The sequence below is a fragment of the Macaca fascicularis genome, chromosome 5, assembly GCF_037993035.2.
Source record: "Macaca fascicularis isolate 582-1 chromosome 5, T2T-MFA8v1.1".
In the NCBI taxonomy this organism is placed as follows: Eukaryota; Metazoa; Chordata; class Mammalia; order Primates; family Cercopithecidae; genus Macaca; species Macaca fascicularis.
The window spans coordinates 153,041,206-153,055,667 of record NC_088379.1 but is presented as its reverse complement, the minus strand read 5'-3'; the positions used below and the strand labels follow the sequence as shown (position 1 = coordinate 153,055,667).

The following is a 14,462-nucleotide window of genomic DNA, read 5'->3' as shown; positions in this document are numbered from 1 at the left end:
AATGTTATATATGAGACTGAGGTGGGCTGATCACCTGAGGTCAGGAGTTTGACACTAGCCTGGCCAAACATGGTAAAACCCTGTCTGTACTAAAAATATTAAAAAATTAGCCGGGTGTGGTGGTGGGCACCTGTAATCCCATCTACTCGGGAGGCTGAGGCAGGAGAATTGCTTGAACCCAGGAGACAGAGGTTGCAGTGAACCAATACAGTGCCACTGCACTCCAGCCTGGGCGACAGAGTGAGACTCCATCTCAAAAAAAAAAAAAAAAAAAAAAAAGTGTAATATATGGATACCCACTCATTTGGAATATCTTTTAAAGTGATCAAAGGTTGAGTTTGTGTTTGCCTCATGTTTTCTATGTCTGTGCATGTTTTCTATGTCAACAAAATCAATAATGTATGTTAACTTGTTAAATTACATAGATTAATCTGAGAATATTTGGAGACACTTTTAAAAAAACAACTTGTATTCAACTTTCTTAACCACTCTAAGAGTATTTATAAACAATTGAAATGCTACTTCCTTATAATCAACTGACAAGCTTTTTATTGCCCTAGGACCCAGTTCTACTGGTGTTTATTGCATTGGGATTGATTTAGATGATCTTTTCCCTATTAGTGCAAATTAGCTGTTAAGCCTGTAGAAGGATGACATTGCTTCCTTTGGTTTCATGGCCAGATTACTTAGTTGCCCCCTATCTTTGAGAGTACTCCCCCTCTGGCAGTAGAAAAGCAAAGAGAAGTCATGCAGATACAGAGATAAAGAAGACAGGAAAGCACAATTAGGGTTATTGGGCTGAAATTCGTGCCCCCATGTATGAGGGTGATGGGAGAAATGGTCTGTTAAAGAGGATAGTGGGTGGTAGGGGCAAGGGGGGAGAATGCTGTTACTGTTTCGTGGGCAGTAATTACATTTGGCCTATGAACAGAAAAATATGTATTTTAATATAACCTCAATATAGCCTCTCTAATGTTTACTGCCAAGACCTAAAATTTTGAGACATGGCATGAAGCATTTCTGCAATGACAGAATTCTCACTTTATTTTTTTCTAATGAAATACTGTCATTGAACAAGATTCCATATTCTACTATATATCACTCTTTTACTATACTCCAGAGGGGGAAAGTTGTCCTGATGACCATTTCTAAGACTAAAGAATCTTTACATGGTGAAAGTCCTAGCCAGCCATCATTTGGCCACAATGGTGGCTTATCAAAACGGTATGTGTCAGGTTATACCAGCCTCAGGAGGTGGAGCAAAGCAAAAGAGGAAATCTTGCCATGTCATGTTTCAAAGCTCTTGTGAATGTTGAGATCTCATTAGAAATCTTTCAGCTTTAATAGAGTCCCACCAAGATGTGCTCTGCCTGCTCTTTTGCAGGTTGGTCAGGATAGGAAGCAGGGCCTCCGCAATGCCAGTTCCTCAGGGAACAATTCACGAGAATCTAAGGAGTTGTCTCCCAGCAGTGCCAGGAAAGACAGGCTGCCAAAATGTTACTAGTAATTAAGGACTAGGTACCTGAGGGCAGCAACTAAACACGTGCTAGTTATTATAACATCCAGGTAGAACAAGTGAAACTCCTCTTTTATGTGAGTTTAATTGGGACTGGGAGACATTTACAGTAACATTAATGTATACTGCACGTGCACACACACAGACACACACACAGCTACTGTTGCTGGCAGTGGAGAAAATGGTGTTTGGGCCTGGCCACCTAGGAACATGAGATCACAAAGCACAATGGCCATTAAGTCAATATTGATTTAGTAAGGTGCTAAACAGTGGTTAAGTTCCCAAATGTATGCTCAATGATGCTTTTGGATAATAGAAACATGTTCCTTAAGTATCTTCAGCCAACAGTGTTCCTGTGTAATTAGCAAACATCTTAATTATACACTTGGATTTGAAGCTTATGCTAGCTAATCTTAAAGTATAAAAATTAAACAAATTAGATAAAGAGAAAAGGTTTGGAAGAGAGACTGCATGTAGCATGGAGGTTAAGAGCGTGAATTCTGAGCCATAGCTGGATTCAAATCTCACCCTGGTATTTACTAGCTCTGCAATATGAAAAAGTATTTAATCTCTGTGTTTCAGTTTTTTCACCTGAAAAATGAAAATAGTGCCTCTCATTGGGTCATGGTGAGCATTGGAATGCTGAAAACAAGTTAAAGCTCTTTTGAACTGTGCTTGGAACGTGAAATGCTAAATATATTTAGCTTATTTTAGATACAGTATTTTAAGAGTAATAATTCCACAAATGGGTCATTACACAGTAGAAATTTTGAAAAGGAATAGTAATTAACAATTCAGAAATTTTATCATAAAATCTCAGAAGCTTGCCCACATTTCCCACAGGGAAGTAAACTAATACTTTATATATGTAATAGTTTGTTAACGTTTATTAAAATTTGAAAATAAGGTAAATTTATTCAACAAACATTTTTATTGGGTACCCATAAGCATCATGGGAAGTGATATGATGTCATAGGGATACATAAGACATTATTACCCACTTTGAAGAGCTTAAATGTATTATAACAGTATAAAATATTCAAGCATTTTAGAAACATTACTTTGATATAAATATAATTAAGTAACCATATTTTTGGTCCTTTTAGAAAATATATTGGGTAGATACACATGGCCAAAGATACACTGGAGATATTTATTACCTTGAACTCTTGGAGTAAATATGGATTATTACTCAATTTCAAGTGTCCTACATATGTTCACAAAATCACAGTATAAACTTAAATGTACCTGAAATGCTAAATGTGATGTCGATAATCCTCTCCCTAGGTTTATGCTACAGACCACAGCCTTGTGTGTAAGTGCTGGAGAATATATTAAGTATTCTTCGCGATATTTCCTATCATTGACCTTAAATCAGCCGTGAGAATAAGCACAGCATTGTAGACTGAAAGCCTAAAGCAATATGAATTTTATCATTAATTTACAAGCAAATATCACTTTCAATAAAATTTGAAAATATCACCCTTGGCTGTTTCTAGTCAATTAAATTATGGTTATCATCAGATGTGGTCCTATAAAGGATGAGAACATTTTAATGTGCTGGAATATTTTTAATGCTTACAAAATTATGGGGGAAGAATGGAAGTGACATTGACATATTATTTCAGATGTTAATAATAATTTCCAACATGTTTTTATTTGTCATACCCATTTAGTTCTCTGAGAGATAAGAGAGGGAAACTTGGTCGTGCCCATTTTTCAGATGAATCAGTTGAGACTTAGAGGAGAGTTTATCTAATTGCCCAAAAGACAGATTAATGCTATTGAAGATTTTCTTAAGCTCTGATAGAGTCATCAGTTGACTGTGTTTTTAGATTACCTGGGTGCTTGGTTCTTTTCTGTTTTGTCTAGTTTTTGAGGCACTTTGCTGAGTATTTTTCATTTGCCCACTCATCCATTCATCGGAAGTATCTGGGTTACTAGTGCCTGTTACTAGTGCCTGGGCAGCATCTTCCATTAACATACGTGAATATGATACATCTGTTTTTCCTTGATAAACAGTTCTAAAAATCAGATGTCTGTGCCTCAAATCTTTTATTAAAGAGACAGTCTATAATTATTGAAGTTTAAAATTTTTGTTAATATTAAACTTCTTAAAGACAGTAGTTTGTCTTATTCATCTTTTAAGCCTGGTTTCAATATTTAATATAGCTTTTGTTGTTTGATGGCTTATCTTTTATCTGAATTGTAAGATTTTCTGTGATGAATGTGATATTAGTGGCTATAATTGTAAACACAAATTACTCTATTTTTAAATCAAGTTAATTGGTATAACATAGTCCTATTCTATGTTAAATTTGTGTCCTGTAAGTTCTCATGACTGTTAGGATTAAGTAGAACGTGTCTGTTTTCTTCAAGAATTTTTAAATAAATTGAAATGTTACATTTGTAATATAAGTAATTCTCACATACCTAAGCTCAGTTCGGTGCTTCGGAACTTTTTTTTTTTAACCCGTTCTCTCATTCATCCGTCTTCCCAATTATCTATCCATCTACCCATCTACCTCCCAACTTTCCTACATCCCCCACCACCTCCATCATATTCGCATATGAAGTAATTTACCCTTCCTTTAAACTCTCTTTCAGATATACAAGATATGTGATCTTATATTTCTTAAACTTTCTGGTCTCTGTTTCCTTATTCTACAATCAGAATCATAATAGATCTACTCATTAAAGTATTAAATTGGTTAATTTATATAAAACATTTAGAACAGTGCCTGGTGTTAGTTAAGCATTCAGTAAATTTTAGCCATTTTCGTTTTTATCATGGTTCCCACCTCTACCTGCACTGCGGTACAGTGGTGGTACATTTCTTAACTCCTCCCCCACTAGGCTGAACACTTGTTGAGGACAGGGTGAGGCTTGGTTATGCTGAACATATTAGCTGGGTATGTATGCCGCTTATGCAGTCTCTTACAGGAGACAGGCAGTGAAGACTTGTAAAATGAATGAAAGAAGGAAGGAATTTGTTATCCTAATACCCGTAGTAAGTAATAATAATTGGGCTTTATACATTTTCTCTTAGTGGAATAAACGATCATGTTCCCATTGACATAACAAGACCTATTTAGAGGAAAACTGTGCTTTAAGCAATGTGAGTCAGTATATTTCAAACATAATTTTAATTAGGCCTTATCATTTACGGTTTCTTATAGCACGAAAGTCAAAGAAGTTGGGAAAGTTAAAAGGGATTCACGAGGAGCAGCCACAGCAGCAGCAGCCCCCACCCCCACCCCCACCCCCGCAAAGCCCAGAGGAAGGGACAACGTACATCGCTCCTGCAAAAGAACCCTCCGTCAACACAGCACTGGTTCCTCAGCTCTCCACCATCTCACGAGCACTCACACCTTCCCCCGTTATGGTCCTTGAAAACATTGAACCCGAAATTGTGTATGCAGGCTATGACAGCTCAAAACCAGATACGGCCGAAAATCTGCTCTCCACGCTCAACCGCTTAGCAGGCAAACAGATGATCCAAGTCGTGAAGTGGGCAAAGGTACTTCCAGGTAGGATTGCCTCTCCTTTCACGTGCTGCATCCTGAACTTAACAAGTCTGGGCAACTGACTTCGCCATCTCCAAGCATGCAGTAGGAGTTAGCTTTTTTTTTTTTTTTTTTTTTTTTTTTTTCTGGAGACAGAGTTTCGCTCTTTTTGCCCAGGCTGGAGTGCAATGGCGCTATCTCGGCTCACCACAACCTCCGCCTCCCAGGTTCAAGCGATTCTCCTGCCTCAGCCTCCCGAGTAGCTGGGATTACAGGCATGTGCCACCACCCCGGCTAATTTTGTATTTTTAGTAGAGATGGGGTTTCTCCATGTTGGTCAGGCTGGTCTTGAACTCCCGACCTCAGGTGATCCACCTGCCTCGGCCTCCCAAAGTGCTGGGATTACAAGCGTGAGCCACCGCGCCCGGCAGGAGTTAGCTTTCTATGAAATCCTGATATCAGAGTTTTGTAATTGATAGCAAATTGATCAAGTATATAGGAAAAATATGGTTAATGTGCACATTTCTTCTGAGAATGCAGGATTAAGGATTTTATTGTTGAAATGACAGATACAGCTGGGAGCAGTGGCTCATGCCTGTAATCCCAGCACTTTGAAAGGCAAAGGTGGTGTCTCACTGAGGCAGGAGTTCAAGGTCACGAGGTCAGGAGTTCAAGACCAGCCTGGCCAAGATAGTGAAACTCCGTTTCTACTAAAAATAAAAAATTTAGCCCTGCGTGGTGGCAGGTGCCTGTAATCCCAGCTACTCAGGAGGCTGAGGCAGGAGAATCGCTTGAACCCAGGCGGCAGAGGCTGCAGTGAGTGAACCGAGATCCCACCACTGCACTCCAGCCGGGGCAACAGAGTGAGACTCTACCTCAAAAATAAGATAAAAATTAAAAATTAAAAAAAAATGACATATGCACTTCTTATGTTGATCAAAATGGAAAATGTCATACAAAAATATTAATAAGATAAAATACATTCTGTTCATGAAATCACAAGGTGAGCACATTATTAGCAGCTCATAACTAATGTTAATCTAAGCATAGACCAAGTAAGCCAAGGCCTAGCAAGTAAGTTGTCAGAGACCTGGAATGACTCTTCTGTCTGAAAAAAAATCACCTTGCCCCTAGCACCCTTTAAATTATCCCTGGAATTCCTATTTTAGTCATTTTTTTTGTTTCATGAGATTTAATTGATAAGGCCCCTCTAAATCTACGGAAACATCACTTAGAAATTGCCATTCCATTGTCCCAGTTTATTAATCTAAAGCAGTTTCTTAGATTACCTGTGGTCAGACAGCAGCTGTAACAGTTGGGGAAAGCTCCACTGACTGATTCTTTGAAGAGGAGCTTACCCAGTGCAACTCCACAGGCAGAAAAATAACATGATGCCCCTGGAGACAGGGCAGTAATAAAACAACAAAAGAAGGCCCGGTACAATGGCCCATGCCTGTCATCCCAGCACTTTGGGAGGCCGAGGCAGGCAGATCACTTGAGGTCAGGAATTCAAGACCAGCCTTGCCACCATCGTGAAAACCCATCTCTACTAAAAATACTACTCGGGAGGCTGAGGCAGGAGAATGGCGTGAACCTGGGAGGCGGAGCTTGCAATGAGCCGAGATCGTGCCACTGCACTCCAGCCTGGGCGACAGAGCGACACTCCATCTCAAAAAAATATATATATATACAAAATTTAGTTGGGCGTCCTGGCAGGCACCTGTAACCCCAGCTACTTGTGAGCCTGAGGCAGGAGAATCGCTTGAAACCTGGGTTGCAGTGAGCCAATATCATGCCACTGCACTCCAGCCTGGGCGACAGAGTGAGACTGCATCTTAAAAAATAAATAAATAAAAGAACAAAAGAAGAGCTTGAGTCTGTCAGGCAAGGAGGACAGGTGCCAAGGAAACATGTTCTACCATAGAACTTTATCAAAGTCTGATATTAACCTGGACCATAGGAGGCACCACATGCTCATTTTTTAAGCACCACAAATTCATGAAGAATGAAATCTCCCACCATTATTGCAGACACACAGGGGTTGACAGTTATTAGATTACCCTTTATTTTAGTGTTATTAATTGTGGGTGGGACAAAGCAAGTTTTGCAGGTTAATACAAATTCTCTCAATCTAACCAAGGGTTTTAGGCTGTCATCCATACTGAAATACTGAAACTCACTGAACTTTGCAATTTTAATTTGCCCTGGCGGTTTACCCTCATCTGGAATTTAGGATGAATTTAAAGTGAAATGTGGAACAGGACTGGGCCTGTGGTAGGAGCTCCGTAAATGACTGTTGAATTGATCTGAGTCTATTAGGGAAGAGAAAAGTGAAAGAAAGGTGGCTGTTTGGGGCTGACTTAAGAAGCATCTTCCTGGAATGTACTTAAATGCTAAGTGTATTTCTGTGATTAATTGTTTTGTTCTTCAGGATTTAAAAACTTGCCTCTTGAGGACCAAATTACCCTAATCCAGTATTCTTGGATGTGTCTATCATCATTTGCCTTGAGCTGGAGATCGTACAAACATACGAACAGCCAATTTCTCTATTTTGCACCAGACCTAGTCTTTAATGAGTAAGTACCTATTAATTAGCCTTCATAAAATAAACTGCAGTTATTCATTATGCTTTCTTTCAATAATTTCTAAACAGGTATACGTTGGTGAAAGAATCTACTGAACTGGCATTTTTTAACGTTAAAAATTTACAGATCTCTAGGAACTTAAAAATTACTCTTTGCAACATTACACTGTACACTTCTGAGTATATATAAATCAGTTTATATAAATTCCACATAATAATATGTGGGATATATCCCAAAAGAAAGATGATCCAGTTGGCTCTGAAAATTGACTGGTACAAAGCCACAGTTAATAGAAAACAGTTTCTTTTGGTATCGACTCCAATTGGGAAGACGATCTAATTTCTAGGAAATGTGAATGTATAAAGTGCCAGCTTTTACGAGCATCATATAATGGTTCTTTTGTTAACAGTATACAGCTGCTCAATGTGTTTTCATGACAATCGTAATTACCCTTCTTTGCCATCATAAAAGAAGCCAAACTGTTATTCTGTAGCGAAACATTTTTAGTTTTATGGTGCATTTTAAAGACTGAAAGAATTGTAATCGGTTTTTCTTTGGCCACAGATTCCTTCCTATTTTAAGTTTACGTTTTAATACTGTTTGCATTCCTCATTAGCACATTTTATTTATGTTTATATCTAGCAGTGCTTCTTTGTAATTGTTGGGTCAAGAAATACTTAAAAGGGAATATTTGAATTATGATAGTAACTACAGCCATAGTCTAACAGATGGCTCTCTCTAGCGATAGGAAAATAGGGGTTTCAGTAGGGGAGGCAGATGAGAAATAGGTTGGTGATAAAAGCAAGAAAAGTAATGCAAAAGATGAAAAGTAGAGACAGATAATGCCAACATACCGCAATAGTACCAGTAGTAATTTACCTAAGAGGACCAGTTTGCCCACATGTGATATACTGCAAAGACAATTTTATTCCAAACATAAATTAGAAACATCAGTTGTTGGTTCTCGAGGTGGCCTTCTTTTGGCAATTTATCAAAAAGAATAATTCTAGTACTGCATCAGTTTTCACCAAAAGCACGAAGTAAAGCCAAACAACTGACATGCACAATTTAATTAACTTGTATTCCTCAATAATCAACTGATATTATTGAATAGTAAGCCCGTTTTAAAATATGTTCTATAAACCAGAAGGAAAAACATATTAAAGAGAGTTCTTCTTTTAAAAGGACATGTGAGTAAATAGGAATCTCTATTAATGCCATCAGTGTTTCAACATTTGATTTTAACAGAAGATTAAAACAACCCATTTAATCTTATTAATACATCTATTAATTTTTGTCATAAAATGCATATAACATAAAATTTTTCATTTTTAAGCATACAACTCAGTAGCATTAATTACATTCACATTGTTGTGCAACCATCACCACTATCTATATCCAATACTTTTTCATCATCCCAAACAAACTCTAAACCCATTCAACAATCAGTCCCCATTATCCCCTCCCATAAACCTCTGGTAACCTCTAGTCTATGAATTTGCCTATTCTGTATATTTAATGTAAGTGGAATCATACAATATTTGTCCTTTTGTGCCTGGCTCATTTCGCTTAGCCTAATGTTTTCAATGTTCATCCATATTTAGTATGTTTCAGAATTCCATTCCTTTTTATGGCAGAATAATATTCCAACATAGGTATATCAAGTCAGTCCTCATTAGTGGATTCTGTAGTTGCATTTTTTTGCAACTATTATTTGCTTACTGAATGCATTTATTTATAATCTCAAAGTCAATACTCACAGGATTTTCATGGTCATTCACAGACAAATGCAGAGCAACAAGGAATTTGAGTTGCCAAGAGAGCACATTGCAGCTGAGCTCACACAAGCGGCCACTCCAGCATCTTGTTTCAGCTTTCATGCTATACACTCATCCTTTTCACAGTCTAGTTAGTGCCACATGTTTTGCATTTTTATGCCTTTTGGTGATTTCACCGTTTAAGATGGCTGGCCGCTAGACGTAGTACTGAAGGGCTAGCTAGTGTTGTTCAGCTCAAGAAAGCTATGATGTGCCTCACAGAGAAAATAGGTGTATCAGATAATCATTACTGAAGCATAAGTTATGGTTCTGCTGGCTGTAGTTCAATGTTAACAAACCAGGAATATATGTTAAGTAAGATGTCTTTAAACAGAAATACATATGAAACAAAATTAGGTATAGATCAGTTGATGAAATGTGACCAGAGGTTGTAAGGACCATTACCCCAGACTTCCCCTATAGGACGGATAGTTGTACATTTGCTAATTCAGTGTTTGCTGCTGTGACTTTATAGAACATGACTACAGCAAATATTTTATCCAATCATCTGTTAATGGGCAGTTTGGTTGTTTCCACCTTTGACTGTTATGAATAACGTTGCACTGAATATGGGTATACAAATATATCTTTGAGATGCTGCTTTCAGTTATTTCGGTACCTAGAATTGGAATCCCTGGGCATATGGTACCTCTGTGTTTAACTTTTTAAGGAGACACCACACTCTTTTTCCACAGCAGTTGCACCATTTTGCATTCCCACCAGCAATGTGCAAGGGTTCTAATTTCTCCACATCCTTGCCAGCACTTTTTTCTTTTTATTAACTAGCCATCCCAGTAGGCATGACGTGGTATCTCACTGTAGTTTTAATTTGCATTTCCCTAATAGCTAATGATGTTGGACATGTTTTCATATGCTTATGGGCCATTTGTATATCTTCTCTGTAGAACTGTTCATGTAAGTTCTTTACCCATTTTTTAATTGGATTATATGTCTTTTTGTACTTGAGTTGTAGGAGTTCTTTATGTATTATGGATATTAAACCCTTATCAGAGGCATGATTTGTAAATATGTCTCTCAACCTGTGACTTGCCTTTTTACTCTGTTGAAAGTGTCCTTTGATGCACAAACATTCATAAGTGCAGTGAAGTCAAAATCTCTTCTTTTGTTGCCTTTTCTTGGGTGTCACTTATTACTTTTTAATTGTTTATAAATATCTGAATATAAAGGGCTCCAAACAATTACAGAATTGTAAGAATGTTTTTTCATAAATAGAACTTAGGGGAAAGCACCTTATATTTGCAGACTGGGAATAATGTACTTAAAGGGGTTTGGAAATAAATAAGAAACAAACAAAAAAAAAAAGGTCATGTAAGCTTTGTGTATTTGTCTATTCTAGAGGATATTGATACAGATAAAATGGAAACAACAAAAGATAAATGCTTTCTAATATTAAAAGTAGTTAAGTGTTATTGATGTAATTCCATTAGAATGGACATTTTGCTCTCTGTTCTTAAAACTTTTGACCTCAACCCAACCCAGACTTCTGTAGGGTTTCTTCCTATCAACTAGAAAGAACAGAGCAAAGCTGTGTTTTTCAAGGGGCTAGGGTGGATACTACTCTGGGGAAACAATTGGAAATTATATAAAGCCTTTTGGTCAAATTGCATCAAAAAGAGAGCTCGATGTGGCAGCTCCGTCACTGGGTACCATGATAGACCCTGTATCTTTTAGGGAAATCAGTAAGTTACAGAGCATGCCCGAATGCATACGTATACATGCTTCATCTTGCATTTATTCCAGGAATATTTATTAACTGTTGTCAGTATTCTAAGCAGTAGTTTTAGAATAGTGAGAGAAAAAAATCCCTCTCTCATAGAACATACAGTCTACTGATGTATGACTGATGTAGAGAGACAGAAATACTGAGTTTTGTAAGTAAAATATAATTGCGATAAGTATTGAAAGGAAAAGTGCTCTGAGAGCAGTTAATGGGAGAGATTGATCTAGTCAGGAAAGTCTTCCCTGGGAATGATTAAACTGGTGTTCCCCAGGTGAAGGAAGTATATGAGGAGGAAAGTTGATCTAGCCTGAGAGACCAGCATGTGCAAAGGCCAAGTGACAGGAAGGAACATGGGCCTTCCATGCAAGACCATGTGGCTGGAGGGGAGCCTAAGGCCAGGTCCTGTGGGTTTCAGAGGCCACATCAGAGACTTGGCTCTTTATTTTAAGAGCAGTGGAACAGCCATTGAATTATTCTAAGTGATGGGGTGGCATTTCCAGATTTGCTTCCTGAAAAGATCCCTCTGAATGCAGAATGGAAAATGGGTTAGAAGTGAATCAGAGCAGATCTTGGGAAACCAGATCTTGTGATGGGAATTCAGGTGATAGTGTAAGGTGAAATCAACAAGAATTGCTAGTGGTTGGATACTGGCAAGGACTGGAGTGGGGGAAGAATTAGCTGTCTAGGAAGACTTCCAAGCCTCTGCCATAAGTGCCAGGAAAGATTTGGTGCCCCTCACTGGGATGGGGAATAAGGGAAGAAGACTCAGGTTTGGAAGGGCAGGGGAAGGGAGAGCCTGGGACCAATTTTAAGGGTAAGATTGACTTGCCTTTGAAAAATTATCCAAGAAGACATTACATAGGCAGTTATTTCTACAGGTCAGAAACTAAAGAGGTGTCCTGGCTAAAGTTAAAAATTTTGAACTCATTTTGGAAGTAGTATGTTAAAAGAGGAATATCGTGACATGGATCTCAAGGAAAGAGAGGACTTTAAGAAAGGAGATGCGACTACCCTATCATGTTTTATGTTTTTGTGATCCCAGTGAGGTGTGACCTAGAAAACTCAAAGCATGCCTCACGCATTGCCTGCCAATGCCTTATACATGCATATCTTCTGAACATGTTCTATGCTTTCCCTGAGTCATTACCTGTGCTTTCGGACCCTTCCACAACGGCAAAGGCAGCAGTCTGGCATTTTGTGTAAAGCAGTAGTGATGCAGCTCACTTGACAGCAGAGTACACCGATGTGGTCCTCGCTTGCTCTCCCACCAACCCTTGGCTGTTTACACCACCTCCCACCTGGTGTTGCCAGCTCTTAGGTGCGTGTATCTCTGCCTTATTTCACTGGCACACCTCATTGAAGTCATACACTCTGTCTTAATCATTTTTGAATCTCTAGCAGCTGGCATTGTGCCTGAATCATAGTAGGTACTCCATAAATATTTGCTGAATAAATGAATTATTGAACAAATGAACCAAACAATCTATTAATCAGTCTGAAAGGGGCTTCCTAAGTTTACATTTCTAATTATGAGGATGAAGTTTATGATGAAGTGGGATGCATGGCCTTCCTGAACAGAGGCATTGCAATATTTTTTTTTTTTTTTTTTTTTGAGACGGAGTCTTGCTCTGTCACCCAGGCTGGAGTGCAGTGGCCGGATCTCAGCTCACTGCAAGCTCCGCCTCCCGGGTTCACGCCATTCTCCTGCCTCAGCCTCCCGAGTAGCTGGGACTACAGGCGCCCGCCACCTCGCCCGGCTAGTTTTTTTTTGTATTTTTTAGTAGAGACGGGGTTTCACCGTGTTAGCCGGGATCGTCTCTCGATCTCCTGGCCTCGTGATCCGCCCGTCTCGGCCTCCCAAAGTGCTGGGATTACAGGCTTGAGCCACCGCGCCCGGCCGGCATTGCAATATTTAAAACAGAGGAACAAAACTTTGGGTTTACCTTCAACTGTGACACAGATCTGAAAGTTCCCAAAGATCTTATTCTCTGGTATTAGCATCACTGGAGATGGAGGAAAGGTGGGAAATAGGGAATAATAAAGGAAACATTCTTTCTAATTTTTTATTAAACATTGGGGTGAAGATATTAGTTAATACTTTAAATTAACATAGAACTTTTCTTATTATAAACTCAAAACTTTTCAAATATGTATTAAATGATTAATTATTCAATTTTACCTTGAAATAGCTTATCATATATTGCTACAGATCGCTGCAAGTATTCAAATTTCTTATCAATTCACTACACATATTAAAACTCCCACTGAAGCCTGTAATGACTTTTTTTTTTTCATTTTTCTTTATAAGTTCTGAAATGAAGGTTCAGTATTACTCTTTTACATCTTGGCTGATATTTTAAAATTAAACATATATTAAAGACTTGCTTATACTACCTTAAGTAGTAGCCCAGTAAAAAATGTTTTTGATGATCTTTTACTGTCCTCAGCGTCTGAACTTTGGATTGTTTTGGTTCACAGACTGTTGGCGAGAGTGAGAGAGGGTTGAAGTCTTAGTGGCACTTCACGTACCTCTCCAGGAGGAAGGTGACTTCCACCCACACCATCCTGCGTCTGAAGCACTAGTTGTGTGAGGGCAGCTCCATTAGATGAGTACACAACTCAGTTGCCATCGGGTACTTCTTCTCATGTTTTCATGGGGTGCTACCTGTTTCTTTGTGTCCCCCGTCGCTGGGTTAGTGTGCTGGCATAGTCCAGTTGTCCTCAGTGAGGGTTCTCCCCGGGCCATCCTGCCAGCATTACATTGCCAATGAGGTCCCTCTGTACCTAACATTCTGAAGCTCCACGAGGCCTGGCTTCCCAATGGGTTGTGTGTTCCAAAGTCTGTCCCACCGTGGTGGAAGCTGGGATCAGAGGATCCTCATGGAGGCCAGGAGGGGGTCGGAGGTATGGCGAGCCCCCAGCGTCCCTTCCCACAGGGAGTGGTGGATCTTCCTGAGCCACTGGAGGTGACTTCTGTGCCTGGACCCTCACCCCAGCAGGGTCAGGGCCAGTGATAGTTGGGGGACAGGAGTTCTGATGAGAGGAGTCAGGGATGTAGGATGAACCTGATCAGCTCCTCCTTCAATGGCTGGTTTTGTTCTTCCTTCTCTCTCCCCAGCCCACTTCCCCTTCTCCTCCTTTCAAGTTAGGATTTCTTACTTCTCCTTGGCTCACTGGGAAACTGTTGTGTGATTTCTGCAGCTTCCAGTGTCTGACCCTCCTCCCTTTTCTTCTCACTTCTCCCTGCTCCTTCCTTTCCTTTCCCTTCTGTTACTCCCCTCCTTCCTTTTCCCCTTC

At 39.2% G+C, this 14,462-nt stretch overlaps 1 protein-coding gene across 8 annotated transcripts in view; it reads left to right on the top strand.

Moving 5' to 3' along the window:
- NR3C2 (nuclear receptor subfamily 3 group C member 2) overlaps positions 1–14,462 on the top strand; it is a 365,999-nt gene that overhangs the window by 282,181 nt on the left and 69,356 nt on the right. For all 8 annotated transcript variants that reach the window (XM_074040565.1, XM_015450892.3, XM_015450891.4 and 5 more), the window contains exons 5-6: positions 4,696–5,046; positions 7,454–7,598. In XM_074040565.1, coding sequence (XP_073896666.1) covers positions 4,696–5,046; positions 7,454–7,598 — 496 coding nt within the window. The remainder of the gene's footprint in view (positions 1–4,695; positions 5,047–7,453; positions 7,599–14,462) is intronic.